This window comes from Macadamia integrifolia, chromosome 14 (assembly GCF_013358625.1).
Source record: "Macadamia integrifolia cultivar HAES 741 chromosome 14, SCU_Mint_v3, whole genome shotgun sequence".
Taxonomy (NCBI): domain Eukaryota; kingdom Viridiplantae; phylum Streptophyta; class Magnoliopsida; order Proteales; family Proteaceae; genus Macadamia; species Macadamia integrifolia.
Window position 1 is genome coordinate 11,296,891 of NC_056570.1, and position 22,039 is coordinate 11,318,929.

The 22,039-nt window shown below is 37.9% G+C and overlaps 1 protein-coding gene, 1 long non-coding RNA gene and 1 pseudogene across 2 annotated transcripts; 1 reads left to right on the plus strand and 2 right to left on the minus strand.

Moving 5' to 3' along the window:
• Positions 1-1,498: 1,498 nt before the first annotated feature.
• On the minus strand, positions 1,499-2,607 carry LOC122060620 (cytochrome P450 736A117-like). The gene is made up of 3 exons (XM_042623751.1): positions 2,504-2,607; positions 2,248-2,310; positions 1,499-2,122 (listed from the first exon to the last, which is right to left on the minus strand). Exon 3 carries the CDS (start codon positions 2,117-2,119, stop codon positions 1,499-1,501), a length of 621 nt encoding a protein of 206 aa, XP_042479685.1. The 5' UTR covers positions 2,120-2,122; positions 2,248-2,310; positions 2,504-2,607.
• A 10,470-nt stretch (positions 2,608-13,077) lies between these two features.
• On the minus strand, positions 13,078-15,608 carry LOC122061435. The gene is made up of 2 exons (XR_006134647.1): positions 15,052-15,608; positions 13,078-13,655 (listed from the first exon to the last, which is right to left on the minus strand). It is a non-coding gene; the product is annotated as an uncharacterized LOC122061435 (long non-coding RNA).
• Positions 15,609-16,751: 1,143 nt separating this feature from the next.
• Positions 16,752-21,652, plus strand: LOC122062166 (annotated as a pseudogene).
• The last annotated feature ends 387 nt before the right edge of the window (positions 21,653-22,039 follow it).

A 22,039-nucleotide genomic window follows, 5' to 3' on the forward strand; every position in this document is an offset into this window, starting at 1 on the left:
TTGGCTTTGTAATTTTATTTCTCATTGTGATCGGTTCCTTTGTACAGTTTTTTTTTTCTCTTTTAATATACATGACCTTTTAGCTAAAAATAAAGAAAAGATCTGATGAGTTAGAAGAAAAGGGGAAGGAATTTGAGGAGAAGCAATCTCAAACTCGCACATTGCTTCCAGAGAGAGAAGCAGTTGTTGCTGCTAAAGAACAAGCTCTATTGGATCAAGTTCAGGAGATAAAAGATGCTGCTGCTGCTGCTGCCATTGCAGAGACACGAGAGAAATACAAGCCCCCATCTCCGGAGGCGGTAGATGTTGAGGACAACACAGAAAACGAGGTGTTATTGAATCACTGGTCAGCAGTGGAAGGCAAATTGATGCTGTCCACCTTAGTCAAGCATTCCAGCTTTCTGAGAGCTTTCCTCCTGTACCCCTGTTAGAGACATACTTGAAGGAATTGAGGAGGAACTCACAAGGAAACGACGGTTCAGGAGGTGCTGCTGGTCCTCAGATTGATGTAAATGCCCAGGAGCTTGGTGCACTAAGAGCTGTCATCAGGTGTGTTGAGGAGTACAAGCTTGAAGCTGAATATCCATTGGATGCACTGCAGAAACGAGTGGCTCAACTGGAGAAATCAAAGGCGGACAAGAAAAGGATGGGAGATATGGCAAAGCATCAACAGCCAAATAGGGCTCGAGCGAATGGAGGGTACTCTGGGCGTCGTATGCCTGTTGCTGCTGTGAATAGGCAGCCTCCAGTTTTCAATGGGAGGGGAGCCTATATGGGAGTCTCGGAAAGGTATCCTCATGCGGGTCCAACTGCTTATGATTATCAAGCTCCTAGCCAGGGAGCTTATACCCAGCAGCCAAATGCACAGAGGCCATCCTATTACCACCAAGATGAGAGGGCTACAACAAGCACATACAATGCTGCCCCATCAAATTATGGGGCTTATATGGGCAGTGGGATGCAGTCCTCACAGCAAACGTACATGTAAGCCAGAGTCTCAAATACATTAGGAAAACCTTTTATCATTAGGATGCAATGCGCACAAGGAAATCTAAAACAGTTCCCTGGAGAGGGTGTTGTAACCACATAATCCTTTTGAAAGGTGGGAGCGTACTCTATTTCTCGTCTAAATCTTAGGATGGAGAGGACATTTGGGCCTCTAGTAGATTCTCCTCTTGCACATTCCCTTGCTGTAACTTTTTTACTTTGTTGAGGTTGTCACTTACAAATGTTTTCTATGACATTGATCTGGTTTTTGCTAAAAATAAAAATAAAAAATAAAAAATAAAAAAAAAAAGAAGAAGAAGAGGTAGTTTGAAATTATTGTCTTGTTAGTTTGAAATTAATGTGGAACGTCATCATTATTAGGTAGAAATTAGCTGTAAATAATGCTCTGTAAATGCTCATCCAGAATGATTGGTCTTACTTAATTTTTTAATCTTATTCTACTATATGGATTATATAGATGAATTGTTTTTAGCATAATATCTCAAATAATTTATATATAAAAATCTATTTTTGTGGAACTGGTAGGTGGGCCATTAAAATTCTTCAGAGTAACAAGAACTTGAAGATAAGAGTTTAAATGACTCGATAAGCCGGTAGCTTCCGTCATATCTAAGTCCTCCCCACTCAATCCCCAAGGCAAGGACCATTCAAACTTGTGCAAAAGATTAGTGATTACAAGTTGAACAATGCCAAAAGCGAATTGAGCTCCTGGACATCCTCGCCTACCTATTCCAAATGGAATTACATCATTCAAGAACCTCTCTGGTTTGAACTTCTCAGGTTCATCCCAGGACACAGGGTCCCTTCCAATGGCCCATGCATTGATTATTACTATTGTGTTGGCTAGAACATCAAATCCTTGTATATTGACATTTTCTGTCAATTTACGTGGAATCAATAAGGGGAGTGGAGGATGCAGTCTTAGTGTCTCCTTAATCACTGCATTCAAATAATGCATTTTTTTTATATCAACATATGCAATATTCTCTTTGCCCCTTGTGACCCCCTTTATTTCCTCTTGAATTTCTTTCATTACTTCTGGATGCTTTAAAATTTCTGCCATCGTCGACTCCAGAAGTATACTTGTGGGATCAGTTCCGGCGCCAAACATATCCTACAGGATAAAAAGACAATGAAAATAAGTAACACAATTTTATTTTAAACAACAATATTAGGGCACCCTTGGCCCATATAATGGCTTTGATGTTCTCATAGGTGATAATTTTTTTTTTTACTTACCAATAGAATGGCTTTGATGTTATCGTTCCAAAGAGAAATTCCAAAGCTCTTGTCTTTTTCAATCTGAAGGAGGATGTCTACTAAGTCAATGTGTGTATCATTATTATGATTGTCTTTTTTCTTATGTCCCATTCTGTGTTGTTGAATCACTATATCAAGAAAAACATCTATCTCTAAAAAAATTTTCTTGAAGAATGAAAACCACAGTGACCATTGAATGTTGTAGAAATAATATCAGCAGAAAACAAATACTCACACACAGAGATAAAGAGAAATGGAACTTGAAATGCTTGTGGCTGGATATGCAGAGACGAGAGACGGCTGAGTATGGCAGTAGGTTCCGCAACTGTGTAGATCTCTGCTAACGTTCTTCTGAAAAAAAAAAAAAAAAAAAAAAAAAAAAAGATGTTATTGATTCTAACGGTGCAATGCAAGCAAGTGCAACAATAAATGAAAAAAAAAATTATATATAAATAAGAAAATTGCCAATAGGCTGCTGTTTGCTTTGGCGGAGATGCCCTCGGACCGCAACAAGTAAATTTTAACATGTGGACGATCAAATGAGTGAGAGAGAGGAGGAGGAGGACAAGAGACAGAAGAATAGAGCTCAGAAGTTCCGGCGCTGCTAACTCTGGCGCATGAGGTAGATGTGGATAGGTGGTGGGAAGTAAAAGAAAAAGAAAAAGAAGCAATGCAGAAAGGTGAGGCAAGCGTAGGCGCAAGCGGCCTTGCTACGCCCTTGACATTCTTGAGGGCCCTCTCTAACTTCTCCACCTTCTCTCTTAGTGCACGAGTCTCAGCAGACTCAACCGTGGGTTGTGGAGTGGGGTTATAGTTGATCACGATGTCGTTCTCTCCTAAGACCATATTGGGATTTTCCGATGCATCGCCACTGGCTGGGCTAATGTGGCTATGCTCTTGATGACTATGATCTTGAGCCTCAGGTTGACTTGGCCTAGTTAAACTTCAAGAATTTAAGTAACAAACTAGTGGAGTGAAAGAGTGAAAGAACTTGCCTGCACAAATTACACGGACCGATCACTGAAAAGGAGACTGGGAGTTGATTGTCAGAAATTTGGAGCCGGCAAAAAAGAAGGGAAGTGGTGCCAGGACTAAACAGCCGCTGCTACCGACGCTGGATGGGGTTGTTGGGTATTTGCAGATCCATAACCATGCATATATATAATGTCGTCAGATGAGAATATGAGATTAGATGTGAAGAAACTAAAAGCTGATCTCCCCTGAGTAGTCACAAGCTAAGAAACAACACCTAAATGATCAAATAATCTGAGAGGAGATGCTTAAAAGGTTGATTTACTTCATCCCTCCATGGTCCATGCTGTCTCCTTTTTGTCTTCTTCTAATTAAACTACCTATTCAGGCAATATTAATTAAAAATATATTTTTTCCTCAATAAACCAGATTTGTATCTTCCATCAAAGATCGTTAACTCACCGTTAAACCCACGTTACCAAGGGTGTCAATTTATAACCATGGCCAAAAGCCGGATCAAAACCGCCTTTTAAAATTGAATCAAACCAAATGGTTCAGTTTTGATTTTAAAAAATGAAATTTCATTTAGTTCTATTTAGATTATGAAGTGTAACTTATATAAATTTATCTTGAATCGAATCAAAACTATACTAAACCCTAAAAGACTAAAACACGAGTTTTAAGATTTTGATTTTATCAATTTCTGTCTTTTTTTTTTTCCTTTGGATAAGGAAGCTGAGCCAATTCGATTTTATTTTGATTTTTTTTTATATATATTGTATGTTAATTTGAACCAAACAAGTGGTGATGGAGTGGGGTCCTAAGTATAAACCGATCAACAAATGAGAAAGACAGATAATTTGGACATTTTTTCTTTAAAACAGCAGGGGGAGAAGAAGAGGTAAAAGCCTTCAAGTAGAGAGATTCCACTCAATTGCATGTCACTATCAAGTTTCCTTAATTCCTACTGTCACCTTTTTATGTTAGATTTTGTGTTTCCCATTTTTTTAACTATACTCAATTGCATGTCACTATCAAGTTTGGGCACTCATTGAACTATACTTAATTGCAAGTTACTATCAAGTGTGGGGACTAACTGAACTATACTCAATTGATTCGTCTGCTACAGCCCTTCAGAATCCTACTTTTATGCATCTATAATCATCGTTTCTAGTGTGTCCACGTGATCTGATTCAATTAAAAGCAAAAGCTTCACTTGTTAGAAAATGATAACGTTCACCAAAAAATGAGAAAATATTGATACATGATACAGGGAGAGAGGCTGAATGGGACATCAGAGGAGCCTCTTGGAAACTGGGTCACACTAAACCATTTTAGGAATTCTGCTATGGCTAAGGCTTGAGTGCAAGGGGTAGGTAATGCCCTGTGTTTAACTAAAAGAGGCAATGAAAGGCTGTCATCAACTAAGAAGAGGTACGAGATACTTGCCACTATGGAGGTGGAGGCTACCAATGTAGAGGTGCTGGCCCATCTCATATCTCCTACTCTTGACTCAGTTTGCAAAGACCAAGGGACTTACTACAATGTAGAAACTGAGGTTCTGCATGATTTAAAGGTGTCTGACCAAACTCTATATGAAAATTTGAAAGAGACGGGGATTTTAGAAGGGGTTGATGAGCTGGCTCCTAAGATGGGGTATCCTAGTACAAAGAAAGACTAATGCTAAAAAGTGTGGACAGCAAACAAAACGTAAGAGATCCAAGAAAATTCTAAAAAAGAAAAAGCAAACATTTTCATAATTGTTTACAGCAAGTGGAGTGACTCTTTTATAGGAAAAAATGTGAGAAGGGAGGTGAACCTTTCCAGCTGGGCTGTGGTTGCAATAATTTAACCCACTCACTACATCCAGTGGCTTGGTTGAGGTAAATTGCTAAATACTTCTACTAACATGGGACTTATAAAGGTCGACTTAGCTGGTAGCCCCTCACAATCTTATGTGCATACAAAATTAGATATGCGGGCAGCTCTTCCTAGAAAATCTATTTTCATCATAATTCATCCCCGGCCACTATAATGCCAAAATTCAAATTTTAAGAGAATAAGAATTGGATTTTGAGGGACAAATACCCCTGCAACCATCAATACAACTATCAACCATGGATTTGTCTTGTATATGCAAAACACATATTTGAGTTTCTTGAACCTTCTCAACTTTTGGAAACAAAGTTTTTTTGCTTTCTTAATTCCTTTATTTATTTATTTATTTATTTTTTATGTTCTTTCAGATCTCTCTTTTCATCAGATACTTATTGGGTAGGAGACAAACAATGAATAAAAGGACAATTATATTTTGTGGGGGTAGCATGGTCTTTCCACTTTTACTATGTCTAGACGTGTACCTACCCTAACAGGGAGGATTCTTTTCTCCACAAATAAAATAAAAATATTCTTTGCCTAAAAGGCATATAACTTATTCTCTTTTTCTCCCCCTCTCTCTCGTGTTTTTTTTTTCCAATCACTTCCTATTCAAGTAGCCGGAAAAGCAAAATTTTAATTATTTTCTTTTTCTCCTTTTAGCTTAACTCTAGTTATCAATGTCTAATGTAGCTGTTTTGCAGATTGCATATATTTTATTAAGAGAGAAAAGAAAAAAAAAAACACAATCCGTTCATGTGCTCCAATGTGTGCCCATGAGTAGAGGTGCATGTCCTAGTCCTTCTAGCTGTTAGATGCCACATTGGCCCAACAAGCCAACAAGGTATTAGAGAAGTGCCAAATCGGTTTTCTCTTTAGTTCTTTATTTATTTATCATTCTTTTTATTGCAAACTTTTTTACCTAAAAAAAAAAATCACCACAAATTCAGCCTTGTCCTTTTAACTTTTGGATGGATTATATGTCCCATAATGTTGGCCACACGAAATGGGAAAACACACTACAGTGAAGTGAAAAATCTCACCCCTGTTGATTGTTGAATATCCTCGTACTAATGCAAAGCCCATGCAGCCTGGCCAAACCTAATTGTTTAATTTTTAAGGGACTGAGGTATCTGAAACATAGTCCATGCTACCACTTCCTGAGTCTATATCTCTCCTCCCCATAATAAGGGACAGATATGTCAATTCATAGAGAGAGATGAGAGGGATAGAGTCAGGGGGCACTAGCTTACTCTATGCTCTCAGAAAAAATTCATTTCTGAACTTCTAAACGTTAAACTTTAAAATAATCGAACCACTCATCAAGAAAAGTAACAAATCTATGAGTTGAATCAAATCAAATCGAATCGAATCGAATCAAGACATGTCAAACTTTTAGGGTTTCAATGAATTATAATTGTAAATCCATTGAATCACTTATACCTAGTTTCAAACTTAAGAAAAGTAACACTAATTTGAAATTCAATAATTGCATTTTCCATTTTTGAAAAATCATCAACTATTGTTACTTTTGATAGTGTTTGTCAATTTAGGAACCGAGCCCTCTACCCCCACCTTGACACAACAAAACCTACCACAATAATTATTGTCACCAACTTAGTCCATTATAATTCCATACATAGAGAATATGAATTGAACCACCAATTAACCATCAAAATGTTTCCAAAATACTAATTAATATATCTCATAACCTTCGCAAACTATTTACAAAATGTTTAGGTAATTCCGCCTTGTAGGTCAAGGCATGGACATGGTTTTATTTTGTTTGTCCCTTACCAATCCTACAGGTCCAGGCCAACTTTTTACATCCCTAGTTCGGGTGTGCATAGGGTAGGACACAGTACACATATTGGGTACCATCAACCTTTAGTTGCATCTTTATAGAGGAAACAATAGGCATGTTTGGTGATGGAGGATGCATGAAACCATTATTTATCTACCACCCACCATTTCTTTTTGAAAGGTTAATCAAATTCGGAATGCTTTTCAAAATTTCACAAAAGCATGTTCTACCAAAAATGAAATACAAATGATTCTGCACATTAATAATTCTTCAACACCACCACCACGGTGATGGAGGATGCATGAAACCATTATACATCTATTATTCACCTTTTCTTTTCAAAAGGTTAATGAAATCTGGGATGTTCTTCAAAATTTCATAAAAGCATGTTCTACCAAAAGTGAAATACAAATGATTCTACACATCAATAATTCTTCACACCACCACCACCACCACCACCACCTTTAACAAGCCATTCATTCTCACTAAGGAGACAAGAGTCACAGAACCAAACCGTATGAAGCTAGATATCGAATTGAAAATATAGATATTAAAAATTGATGGGAGAGTAGACCCTTGCACTGAAACTAGAAACCGAATCCAAAATATAGCGATCCAATTCCAAAAATTGAAATCGGTTCAGGTCTTCTTAAAACAAGAAAAAATCAAATCAAAATGAATCAATTGAAACCGAAAACCAATTCAAAATTAGAAAAATCTGCCAAAAACCAAAATATTATTTTTAAAAAAATTATATGTTTTCCATTATTTTGTAGCATCATCATCTCCTTCTGTTCGTGGTTTCTTCATTGAAGATGATTAAGCATAAGATAAATCTCAATTTTATTCCAAAATTTAATCCATAAAGTTTCTGCTTATTAGGAGAAAGAAGAATACCCACTAGACACTCAATGCCTCAAAATTTGTGCCAAATACAAGATAGAAGGCCCCACCTACACTAATGCTGATATTTTGTTCATCCTTTATTAGCTATATCATCAGATTGATTGGTTCATGGTGTGGTCATTTTGCCTCCCTATCTTTGGGTGATTCATGTGGCAATAGGACATGGTTCTTTTTTTTCACTAATTAATAACCCCCAAACCTTGGATGGATGAATGTCCTATGATGTTGGCCCCAGAAAATAAAAAATCTCATTCCCGTGAAATGAAAAATCCCACCCTTGTTGATTGCTCCCTATGCTGATGCAAGAGCCACACAACTTGACACCATTCCCCCTCCTTAGTTATTTAATTTTTAAAGAATTGAGGTTTCTATCCAGGAACATAGTCCATGCTAGAGCTTCTTGAGTCTATCTCTCTCCTCCCATAATAAGGGCAGATATATCATTTCATGGGGAGATAAGATAGAAAGACTCATAGAGGCATTAGCGTACATTACGCCCTGAACATAATTTATTTTCCCAACTTTTTTTACTGCACACACCATTTTTCTTAGGGTCTACATTTTGTAGAGACTCACCAAATGATTAGTAGCTATTATTTCAAGAGACAACCAAAGAAAAAAGAGACTTCTTCGGTGGCTCCATTATCTTTCAATATCACCTCATATCATATACTCCTTGGTTAGTTTAAAAAATTTTCAATTATTTTTATTTATTAATTTTTGGGTTTTTTGTTTGGTAGAAATTTTTTTTTATTGTTGTTGGTGGCATTTGGGAGGCCCTTCTTAGGATCGTTTCTTCAATATTTCAAATTGAATTATCCTGGATCTTCAAAATTACAGAATTCCACTTTTATGTTTTTTAGAAATTACATTAGATTGGGTTGGGCTTTAAGTGACCTAATTAGAGTTTGAAATGCTACATTATACATTATACGATACATTATAGGGCACCGGTGAAATTGCATTTGTACCTCTTGAAAACGGAAAGGAGAATCCTATGGTCATTTCGTCTGTAATGGATCCCTATATATGACTCTATGTGCTTTAGGCAGTTGTCAACAGATCTCCTATGATATATGTCTGGCATGGGCTCATTTTTTTTTTTGTCAGCAATGAATTTATTAAAGATGCATGAAAGGAAAAACAAATCAAGCTCAATCTTCATCTTCATCTTTGGTATTACTTTAGCAGAGAGGAAATCAAGACAATGAGCTAAAATCAAAATTCACGAGAATGGGAACCTTAGTTTTCCAATGGTATCCCATTTTGTATGATTAAGGGAAAACCTTGGGAGAGTAACCCACTCAGTAGAGGTATGGGTTCATGGCGTCCGCGCATAATTAACATTTTAATGAATAGCTTGTATGAGAGAGAGAGAGAGAGAGGGAAGAGAGAGGATGCCTGAATATAAATGGGGATATATGCTTAGTTCATAGGCATAATATATGACCCTCTCCACCCGTGACCCGGGTGAGATTTTCTCGAGAGCTGAAATTAATTTGGGCCCCATGTGATGACCAAATGTGCAACATGTGGGATCTACATGCTATGCTTTACCCACTGTGAAGAGTCATTACTCATGTGCAAAGCTACATTCCACCTTCAATTCCCCTTTATACAAAAGTCATGAATCAACAAAAATTTCCTTTTCTATGAACCACCACCAGGGTACCCTAGGCTCCTTTAGTGACTTTTATATTCATCTTTTGAGATGAGACCAAAAAAAAAAACTAAAGGTCCAAGTTTCCCCTTCTTCACCCAAGGTGAAAGAGTGGGATACCAAAGGTTCAAAGATTCTTTTCCCACACAAAACCTCAATATGATCTCAAAGCCATGTACATCAATTATTGTGGGAAGTTGTGTGTTTCAACACCCAAAAAAAAGATTGCCTTAATGCACAATTTCTCTTTCACACAAATTTTTTATTATTTTTCCTATGTGTTCTAAAATTGTAAATCTCATATGGATGATACTTTTTGAAAACACCTACTGGTGTGGTGTACAAACTCCTCCCCACATTGATACTATGGTGAACCCTCTCCCCAACCCACCCAAAAAAAAAAAAAAGAGAGAAAAATGTCTACACCAGTTCTCAAGTTGTCTATCTCTCTCCTCTCCTCAATGAAATGACATTTATACCCTTTATTTGTAGGGGAGAGAGATAGAACCAATACTTTCCGATCTTTAAGTGAAAAAGAGATGAACTGATAATTTTGTGTATCCCTATATCTCAGGGACCACACAACCAAACAGTCTTATATTTCCCAAAATAGTTACTAAAGTTTCATTAAGTTATGGTGCGATAAGCCAGGATGCAATTGTTTTTCATTGTACAGTTTGATTAGGACCAAACTTTCCTAAAATTTCTGGCTAAGAAAAATTAGAAAATTTCTGGCCAAGAAATATTCATGAAACACAACCATATTATATTCTCAAGCGGAGTACATCAATCAGAGTGAGAACCTCGTTTTCCATTGAAAAGAATTATTGATTTTTTCATAAACTTAAGGTGGTGAAAGCTTTCGTCACATTACATTTTTTTTTTTGGGTAGAAGAGACAAGGGCTGTTGAGTCTCAGAGGATCATAGGCTCTGATTTGAGAAAAATCTCAAATCTCAGAGGGGCAGCTACCCTTAGAAACATCCCATCTCTATGAACAAGCCTCACACTTTAACTAATGTGCTTCGTCACATTACATTGTTAAGCCAACAATAAGTACAATTATTGTGAGAACTTCACATTCCAATGAAAAGAAATTTTGACTCTCTATAAATTTTTGATGCAGACATATGAAATGATCATCTCATGCCTTATGAAATGAAAAATTCTACCTCTTTTGAATGCCCTTGTGTATGCTTTCATTGATCCCCGTGCAGCCGCACTGATGCAAGGGCCACAAAACCTGACAGCACAAGAATTAAGTATGGAGTGACATTTTCTTCAAGTGTAACTTTGTATCCCAAGAGGAACATTCACCAACTTTGCTTGTTCTCTCATCAGTTTAACTATAATGTCATTGCATAGGCTTCTTTGGTAACTAAACAGGTTGGGAATCATGATCTCAATGGTATCATTGGTAAGGTTGCTCTTTGCACTGCCGTACGTTGTTATGCAAACTTAACATGAAGTAATTTTTTGTTAAATGAGATTTGCAAGCTCAATATGCGTTGTTCTTTGCCCGTTTGATTTTGTTTCTGCTGTTTCTGTGTCTAGAAACAAAAAAAAAAAACAGTTTTTTTCCGTTTCTGTGCTAAGAAATGATTTTTGGAATTGCAAAAAGGTGTTTGATTTTTTTGTTTTCCAAAACGTTTTCAATAGTGTAGCTGGGTTCGAAACATGAGTGAAGACACGACATTGTAGGTATGCAACTCATGAGTGAAGGCATGACATTGGAATTGCAAGTATGCTTCATGGAGATGTGCTTCAGAAGGATGAAGGCAGTCCAGAACTTTGAGCTTCGCATAACCAGGTTGGAGTCGCTGCTTCTGGATAGTGAAAAGTTTCAACAATGGGTTGGGGTTGGGGTTGGGGTTGGGGTAGGTCAAGTGAAGTATCAGGTTTTTTCACAATTTTTGTCACTCCCATTTGTTTCTAGAAATATAAAAAAAAAAGTTTCACTTGCTTCTCAATTTCTGTTTCTAGACATAGAATTAGGCATAAATTTCTATTTCTATTTCGAAAAATAAGTAAAATGAAACAGTTTTTGGGGTGTTTTTCCATTTCTGAGCGCAGAAAAATGGATAGAAATGGAAGCAAGATCATACGGGCCCTTAGTTTGTTTTTTTCTTTTTTTTTGGACAGATAGGGAGGGAAGTAGGTAACAGCTAGGAGACTCAAACACGAGACCTCCTAGTGAGCATGGGCCCTTATTTTGTTCTCTTTCTAACACATGGGCTATTCCGATCCGCATCGATGGTGAGGTATCTCATGTCATTTGAATTTTCGTCAGTGCCTGCCACTTCTCATCCTAAGGCAGCCATTGCCTCTTTCCGAGCCAATAACAACTAGTTTTACTGAAAGCAACTCCCTTTTCTTGGGATTTCTTTCTTCTAAAAATAGAGGACGTGCCTAGGTTTCTTTTGATGAATTCTAAGTGCTAAGAAGCTCCCTCTTGCTCTTTACACTCTTTTACCCTTTATTGCAAAAGGATTTTCAAAGCTCCTTAATTCCATTATTTAGGTTTATTAAATACAACTTAAAAGTGTCCCGACGTGGCTCAGTAACTGAGTGCAACAACTACTAGAAGACCGTAGTGATTATTTCATCTTGGAAGTCAACTCGCATACCTTTTTTTTGCTAACGGCGGGTATCTAGGCCTTTGGCCTGACTAGTCCCGCAGGCCCATACTAACCCCACAATCGCATGGACCGGGTCATATCGGGGTTGAATGAGAACCATTCAACTTTCACTGAAAGCAGTGAAGAGCACTAAATACCCCCGTGTGAGTGGCCTAAGGTGTGCCTAGTGGCAGTCGAATTTAGGACGTCTGAGTTTATGGCTCGTACCAAGTTCGTTGCTCACCAACTGCGCTACCCCCTTGGGTTCAGGTTCCAGGTCTAATGAGGATAATGTCAAATAAGAGACCAAAAATCCAATGCCCTTGACCTCTTTCTATAGGTCATGTGTAGCTACGGGTCTACCACAAGGAGGAGAGCTCTATGGGAATTCAGTCTAAACTAAGGTAAAGTGTACTCAACAAGCAATTTATCTCTATAAACTAAGATAATCAAAAGTACCAAGATCAATTAGCAAATTAAGAAACTAGGCTAAACTAGGGCAAACAAAATTATCACTACAACGCAAGAGAATGAGATGGATAGATTCAAATTAAGATGGTCACTTGGGAATGGAATCCACCATGAGGTTAGGTTGAGTCAATGGTCAACACACTAAAGCACTGCGTATATCATGGCCTAGGTCTATAGGAGATACGGAAAAAAGGCTAACATATCCTAAGTAGTGCATATTCAACATACAATGAGAACTAGACATCATGAAAATGAATGGTATTACACTGGCTACAGAGGCAAGTATGCAAATGGTCCAGAAGACGCTAAAAGAAAAAAAGGATATACAAAAGATGAACAAATAATTAGAAAGGATTTGTCATTTGGTGAATAGAATAATGTGCAAGAGGACCTGGAGACTCTCAGCTACTGATAGTGCTAAAACCAACCATAGAAATTTGTATGAACCATCCAACCGTCTCATTAATTTCAAATACCAAAAAAATAAAAATAAAAGAGAGAGAATTTAGTTCTAAGAAAATTCTTCTACAGTTTAAGTATCTCACTATCTCTCAAAATTTCACTACATTATCATGCACCAAACAGCAAGAAGTCTAGCGCTTGAACAAAACACCAGCGACAAGAACGTTTTATGAAAACATTATACTAAAAAAAACCCCTAAAACTACCATGATATTTTGGCATTCGCAAACAGTTACACTAAGAAAAACTCATAACTAAAAAAACAAGTACTGTGTAGAAAGACCATGCTACCTGAAGGAGGTGATGAAAACCTAGTAATGGGGGACCCGCTACTAGTTGTGGGTGAGATATAATGTTGTGGTGTCTGCATACTGCTGCTCCTCCTCTTGTTACCAGAGAAAGCTGCCATAGGATCTGTGTAAAAATCAAACCGCGGAACAGAAGGTGAACTTCCCTCCACCAGTGGAATTGCAGAGGGTTCAATTAGTGGATTGGATAGGTAACCAGGGGCAGTAGAACTATCGGCAATCTCGGAAGCTTCAGCCTCAGCAGCCTCCATTCGCATTGATTTCAATCTTTCTCTTCTTTTATTTGATTCTTCCATCTGATATGAGGACAAGCTAACCACACAAGAACATAAGCTACATAAACAAATTACTGCATCGACACATATTATTGAAGGAATAAAATATATAAACTGGGTTATTGAGGTTGTGGCAGAAAACACCCATGTCCAATCTAATCTGAGACGAAACCAGGCTGATATCAGTCCACCACAATCTGGAAAAAGTTAGGGGACAACCAGTTTTAGCAGATTAGTTGGTGGCTGATGCAGCCAGCCAACCTAGATTCCAGTTTAGAAATCAAATATCAGATCAGCTGCTTCACAAGTCCAGGTCTGAGACACTGAAATACTTGCCTAATAGATCAGGATTGAAAGGCTCGCTGGTTTGTTGATTTCAGTGATAGTTAAAACGGCATCTAGGTGGTCCAAGGCGTTGGAGGGGGACTGGACGCAAGGCAACACCAACAAGGCACCTAGGTGCTTGGACACCTAGATGTTGCCAAGGCAATGCCTTAACGCTATGATTTCAGCAGCTTGCAATATGGGAAGAAAGAGAGAAGAAGGAAATTAATTAAATTAACGCATTGTTTTTCTTTTCCCACCCCACTTTACTTCTAGGAAAACAAAAAACACAATTGAAAAGGTTTCCATTCCTTTTTTTTTTCACTTCACATTCCTTCCTCTTTTTCTAAGGTCCACTGAAGTTTTTATTTTACTTCACTTGTGATCAATAGGGCCTTAATGTTCATCAATGCAAGTTACAATGCCCCGTTTTGAAGACACCAATAGCCCTTAGTCTATGAAAGGCAATTTGATTTTGATACAGGTAGATCATTCATATCGAAATTGTATTCAGCACGACAAATTTAAGAAGATACATAACATACAATGGAGATAATCGGACGGAGCAAATGAAGGTTATTATAGTTACATGACTTATTTATCAACCATAGACTAAAACGAGCAGAGGGAGTAACATTCAATTATGATATGGGGTTCAGCTCTTGATGGAAAAAAAGTTACCAGAAGAGAGTAAGAAAGGGGAGATTCAGAACAGTAAATGTTTATGCATTCTATCAAACATGTAGAGTGCATGACCCCTTGCTGCTCTACTCATCTTGAAGAAGAAAAAATCAACTGGTTTACAAAAAAACAGAGAAATAACAAGTAGTTATAACACAAACAACAGGTTTTAGGATCAAACTACTCTAATAAATACTTCAAGAATCTGTTTTCTCCTCATTTCAAACAAGACAGGAAAGAAGAAAAAAAATGTGTATTAGCTCCCTGAAACAACATAAATCCTTGCTAATAGAACAAATAGGACGCATGTGGGATCGAGAATTTAGGGATTCCGTTCTTACGATCAAATAATGAAAATCGGACTCCGTATCTTAAGATTTTGAATATTCGAACTTCAATTATGGCGTGGAAAGGGAGGGAGATCTTACCTCAGTCCGACTCTTTTCCTTTATTAACCTTCAGGTCGCCGTTGGAGTCTTTGATCGGGACGGTCAGCCGGTGATGAGCCTTTTCTATCCTTTATGGTGTGTTAGGGCCTCGGAAACGGTTCTCTTCTCTCCGTAACAGTGTTTTCCCTAGTTTTGGCAGTCGCAGGCCAATTCAAGACTCAGACACACACAGTTTTCAGCCCAAAATGGAAAAAAAAAATAGACTTAACGATAGAGAAAAACCTAACTCGAGCGAGTTTATCGAAGTTGGTACAAAACCGAGTCGTTTGACTCAGATAAACTAGGACTGGTTAGACCATTTACTTGTAACTCTTGATGAGATATTGTCCTTCTCTTTACCTGACTCATCAGAGCCAAAACCTGGTTTTTCAACCATTTTTCTAAGTGAGAAAGAACACTGAAAGAGAGGGGGACAAAACAGTTTTCATTCCCGCATGTGTTTAGGGGTAGACAACACCAGACTGACAGGGTTCTTTTTCCCTTGGGATAAATAAGGGATGTCATGTTCTCTGTAGGTAGCAGAGCCTCCGGCATAGTTCCTCTTTCTACTTCCCTTGGTGAACTAACTTGTATAGGTAGAGGAGAGAGAAAATCGTGGAAATAATTAGTGGAAGCTGCACTCCCTCAGATAACACCCTCCCTATAAATAAAATCACCCTTCATATACTAAGCAAAGAAAAAAATGGCCTCCATTACATGTTTTTATGCTACCTTAAATTACTTTCTCACAAATTATCATGTATCGGAATTCAAAGTTATTCCTAAATAAGCTAAAATTTGTCAATTTCGTATTTTATATTTTTTTTAATTTTTACCATTCATCCACCTCAACGTCCCTATTTTAGCTACATGCATATCCTCGTTTCAGTTACACTAGTTTTGTTTATGTTTTTTTAATTAACACAACATTCAGCCCTATACGCCAGTCTTAATCTCAGAATGTCTTATAATTTTTTTTGTTGAGACTTAAATGAATAAGTCCATCACACAACACTACAGACCCACATCTTCACTCCCTCTACTCTATTATGGTCCCTTGTGCGACATCATTCTCTATTTCTGATAGATATATTGCTAATGAGAAACCCTTCGAACTTGTCCGGTTCTATGGGTCAAGGCCAAGGTAAACCTCGGTTTTATGCAACCACACCTATCCTGTGTAACAGGTTAGTGTCAAGGAGACTTGAGATGTTGTATTGTTCCCATATGTCATTCAAGGTTAAAAATAAATAAAAATAAAAAATAAAAAATAAAATTGGTGTCTTTAGTGCATGGCATAGGCTAATGCTTTCACTTGAAAAGACATTCCTACCCCTTATTAGGCCCTCGTTATTCTGGGAAAAGGCATTCTTCTTAGGGCCCTTTTTATTATTGTGGGAAAGACTGTATCCTCAACATTTTTTTGGAATCAGGTTCCTCCCCCTTCCGGTAACTATTTAACCTCATCCCACACCATCCAGGTGGTCCCCACACCCCCATGGAAAGTGTCAGATGTGATCCGGACTCGTTTGATTGAACCAATACCAAAACAGAATTACTAATGAAATGTGTTCTAAGATCCCAGAAACTATATTTTCCAACCGTCGGATGATCTTTAAACGTGGTGTAGTATGAATATCCAACGGCTCAAAATCAATATCGCCCATTCCTGAACTCACACTTCTGCCGCCTGTGGCGATTCGGTTCTGGCGTTCTGCAGAGCTTGCTGACTGCAGTTTATAGAAACTGTTTCTTCGGCGCGAAAGGGAAAGCTGCTTCGAGTGTTTTGAGTTTGAGATACTCTTTAACTCCACAGAGAACCTTCCTGGCCTCTGGGTTTCAGAGTGAGATAGCTTGAATGCTATATACAGGGAAGAGAAGAGAATATCATATTGGCTTCTCCAAACAATAGGAAGACATGTCGAGCGGTAATGGCCCCCCAGGTACATTAGATCTTTTCCTGGTCCTCTTAGCTCTTGCTATCTCATCTTTCCCCAATGTCCAGCTTATTGAAAATGGTGAATCCATCTGGGCTTTCTTTAATTCTTTCGCAATGTATTGCATTTTATTCTTCTACTGAGTTTGGTTTTGGTTGATGCAATTGCTTCGTTTTGTTATTCTGGTCCAAGTGAATTAATCCTGTGAATTTGATTGGGGTTAACTATTATTTGCGTGTATTGGAACTTGGAAGTAGGTGAAAAGATACGATTTTTTTGATAATTTTTAGTTGGACAGTGGTTTTGCTACCGGATTCCCCAACCCCTACCCAGTGATTTCCTTTAAAAGACTTAGTTTTGGGTTCCAATTTATACGATCCTTTTAACGTTTTTTAATTGTTCATTACATTTTTCCTTTCCCTTTCCATCAAGAATAACTCGTTACCTGGATTACCATGAAATATGGTTATCACTCGCCTCTGTATGTGTTGGCTGGAGAACACATAACTTTGTCTTCATAGGCACCAAAGAAGTTGCTGAATTAGTTATTTTCCTGCTTCATGTAAATGGGTTTCCTGTCAAAGGTGGACTTACATGAATTTTGTTCACTTTGGGTTCCAGTTTAAAAGATTGGACTTCTGTTTTTTGGGATGTTTTTTGGGCGGGTGGATCTTTTATTGCTTCTCTCATGTAATCCTTTTAGTTTTAGTTCAATGGAACTCATCCAGCAATGTTTGACTGCCACAGGTTATTTAAAAGAGAATAGAGGTCTTTAAAAGATATTTGTTAGCAAAAATATCAATAAACAAATAAATGAAAGATGCTCAACTTTTTCCTTCTTTGTATATGAAGTTTGGTCTATGTTAACAGCTTCTAATATTAGCAGGCATACTGAAGTGCTATGTATTTAAAAGCCGGTTACAAGAATATGCACAGAAGGCAAGAATTCCTTCTCCTGTTTACGAGACTACAAAGGAAGGTCCTTCCCATGAGCCTAGCTTCAGGTCCACAGTGATTGTGAATGATGATGGATATGATTCTCTACCTGGCTTTTTCAATAGTAAGGCAGCAGAACAGTCAGCTGCGGAAATCGCTCTTATGGAATTAGCTAAATCGGGGAACACAAATGAATGCATCTCAAACCCGGTGGTATGGTTATCTTTCCATTATTGTGCAGTGGTATACTAATGCTTAAAAACCATGGCTTAATGAAGAGTGAATGTTTCCAAGTCTGACCTTGATGTCTGTTACGTTCAATGCCACCATTTATTCATTCAAAACAAAGACTTGCTGATGGATTCACCTTTATTTAGAACATGGATTAATTTTTTTTTTTTTTTTTTTGTGCTCCTCCCCCTTTAAACCTGAACGGACTTTTGATCCCTGTACTTCACTCCTGACTGGCTGCGCATGTCTATTAAGTGTAGAATCTAGCTAAGAATCTTAAGCCTTGTCTCCAGAGCAAGGTATGCTGTGTCCACTTTGTTTCGCTACAGGGGATTCTCTGGTATAATCAAGACATAATGTCTCTCTCTCTCCATATCACTCAGTGTCAGGGCAGAGGAAAACCACTTGATGTTGAGTTCAGGTGTTTTTTCTCCATTGAAGCCATTGGTGACCATAGGCCATCCATGATCCTTTTCATGGTTGAAAGGATTTTATCCAGCAAACAATAATCCAGCCTACTAGTTATATGACAACTCGTTGACTCTGGCACTTCTCCCACGTCCACTCGTCTTTCTTGTATCTGAAATTATCTTAACATTTTAACTTCTTGTTTTGTCCTCTGGTTCCTTTGCCTCCCAGATTCCAGGTGTCCTACCATCTTATTATTACCCTTTTAAACTGTATAAAGACTTCATTTGGAAGGAGTGACAAGTACAATAACCAGTGCTAGATTGACACCATATATATCTTCCTTGAACCTAATTACGTCAATTATTTTCCCATATCAAATACCAGGTAGAGCTGCACCTAATTTCCCCAAATTCCAATGATCTCATTTGTTGCTAGTACATAATTCCTCAGAAACCAACTCCTTGTTAGAGCTCACTAAAAGATCTTGAGATCCCAGTTACAGATGTATTCCCTTTTTCCTATTGCTTTTGCCCCCATAAGAAGGTATTTCTTTTCTTAAGAATTTGTAAATCCTTAGACCTTCCTTTCCTAAGATGTCAAACAATAGTGATTGCGATAGGTTGACTGGCTTTTACTCTAAATTTGGAATTCCACGCATGAATCTGAGACGCTATAACAGATGATATTTGGGAGACAAATCCCTACCACCTCAAAGAAATTCTTTCTGCAGTCAATTTTGAAGTATTGAGTGATACAAAGGTTATAGGAGGAGAAAGGCATTTTTAATTGGTAATAATCTGAACTGAAATGACTTATCCATTATTCCCCATGGTTAGTTCTTTTTTAGATATTGATTCTTTGAAGAATATGTAATACCAAGATTTTTTTTTTAGGTCTTTGGAAATATTTTTTGGCGTATTCCTTGCCAGCTAAAATGGGTATTGTCCTATAAGACATATTAACATCTTGATGACTTGCTCTTTGTGATGTTGCTAAAAAAAAAATGGAAAAATGTTTTGTCATACAAAATGTCTTAAAGTAACAAAATGTCATACAAAATGTCTAGAATATACTTAGGGTAGTTTGTTTGTGATTTGGGGATTCAGAATGCTCCAATGGCCCAAAATGATCATTGGAGAAGTGGTGAGGAAAGACACGCACCAGTTTAAGACTTGTCCCAGGTATAACCTCGAATAGAGCTGATTGGTGGGCTAGCATCCATGTAGCCAACCCCAATTAGATGAGATTTTTTCGAGTTGTTGTTGTGTGCTCCCTCTCCTTTTACTTTTTCTTTTCGGCATTGCTTGGATCCATATAGCTGATCCCATTTAATTGGGATAAGGCTGAGTTGTTGTCAGATTTTTTTTTTTTTTTTTTTTGCCAATTATATGGCATAACACGGATTATGTGATTGCTAGGCATCGTGAAAAATCCATTGACTTTTAGAAAATTATCATATTCATGTGTTTGATAATATTTCTTAACTGACATGATTGACTATGACATGGTGATGAAAATCCAAAAATGATTTTTTTTTGGTGATTTGGTAGCGTTTTGATAAATCACATGTTAGTTCTTCTAGAATATCTTGTTTGAGGTCATAGGTATGATATTATTGATTACAAACCATTTGTTATATATAAATATATATATATATATATATATATATTTTTTTTTAATTTATTTATTTTGAGTACTTAATGTTGAGATTTTCCTGTGTTTCAGTTTGAAGCAGGCTTGTGCAAAAATCTACTTCAGGAATATGCACAGAAGATGAATTATGCAATGCCATCATATGTGTGTCAGAAAAATGAAACACCGGGAAAAATGTCATTTACTTGCACTGTTGAGATTGGGGAGATTCGGTATATTGGAGCTGCAGCAAGATGAAAAAAAAGAAGCTGAGATCAAAGCAGCACGAACTGCTCTGTTTGCAATACATACACATACTGGAGGACCTGAAGTGTGGCCCAGTGGCGGTACTCTGTATACAGTTGTTCCATACAAGAAAAAGGGAATTGAGGTAGATAATGCTCAGGAAGGAACTAAAAAAGCTCTCAAACCAAAGAAGGCTTGTTTGAAGAAGAAATGGGCCAAAAGAAAAATCCCCAAAGAAAGGGCTGATGAAACAAAACTGAACCAAACTGAAACAGGCAACCGATAATGCAGAAACTGCATCTGCTGAAAAGCTGGTTGAAGATATGACAATAGAGATGTCCAGGAAGGATCAGGGTAAGCAACAAATGGGATCAGAACTTCACCAAAATGCTGAATCTGGGTTCCAAGCTGTGGATTCTGGAATGCTGGTGGTGCAAGTGAATCAGAATTTTCAATATCCACAGTATGGGGAATCAGATCCTACTAATGGAAACGCTGAAACCTCTGGTTTGCTACCTGTGCAGAGTATAGCTGGAGTTCAAGTTTCAAATCCAGGAATGCTGATTGCTGATACAAGTTGTAATTCTCAAGATGCACTGCCTGGGAATTTGAATTTTGAACAAAATGGACATGGAACATCTAACCTCGGAATCCTACCGGCAGTGCCATTAAAAGATCTAAAGGAATTTGGCATGGAAGGGAATGAGGACTCTGGAACTGGACCAGCAACTTCTATGGCTACTAGTTTGAGCATTGGCGCACCGGAGGCACCAGTTGTCTTGAATGCCAATCCTTTGTTCAAGGATAATGGGAATGGGGTGGTAGAATACAAGCACAAGCAAAGAGTGGAAGTTCTAGTGCAGGTCCCCAAGATGAACATGGACCAGCAGAAGTTTAGCCAAATCACACCATTTCAGGGTTTAGATGTTGAGATTGGCATCCATGTTGAGGAAGTCAAATACATGAGATGGAAAAGTGGAATGGAATTTTCATACAAAAGCTTTTACGAACAACACCATTTGGTCATTTGGTTTATAGGCTAGGCATTTGTGGGGCTTCTCCTGTTGCCCTTGAGCTGTTCCAATTTCAAGTGCTCTTGCACATATCAAGGGCAGAGTGAGGAAATACTTCCCCAGATTCAGATGTTTGCAGTTTAAAAACTTATCTTGGTAACTGATAAAAAGATTGCTTTTCAAGTTTACTTGTAACCTCACCCTCTGATCATGTTTGGTACCTTTGCGACTGGTTTCCATCCCTTTCCTTTTTTTTTTTTCCTCCTTTTATGCATGCTGGGTAATTGGTGGTATATTACTTCAGGGAGAGGGTTCCCTGAACAGCAGCTTTGCCCCTACATCAGCCCTGGTGGTCAATGGGAGTGTGCGCGAAAGCATCACCAAAGTGGGATTTCCTCCTTTTATGCATGCTGGGTAATTGGTGGTATATTACTTCAGGGAGAGGGTTCCCTGAACAGCAGCTTTGCCCCTACACCAGCCCTGGTGGTCAATGGGAGTGTGCGCGAAAGCATCACCAAAGTGGGATTTCCATCTTTCATGAGGGTTGGGTAGTCATTTTCTCTTATTTGGCACAGGGTCATA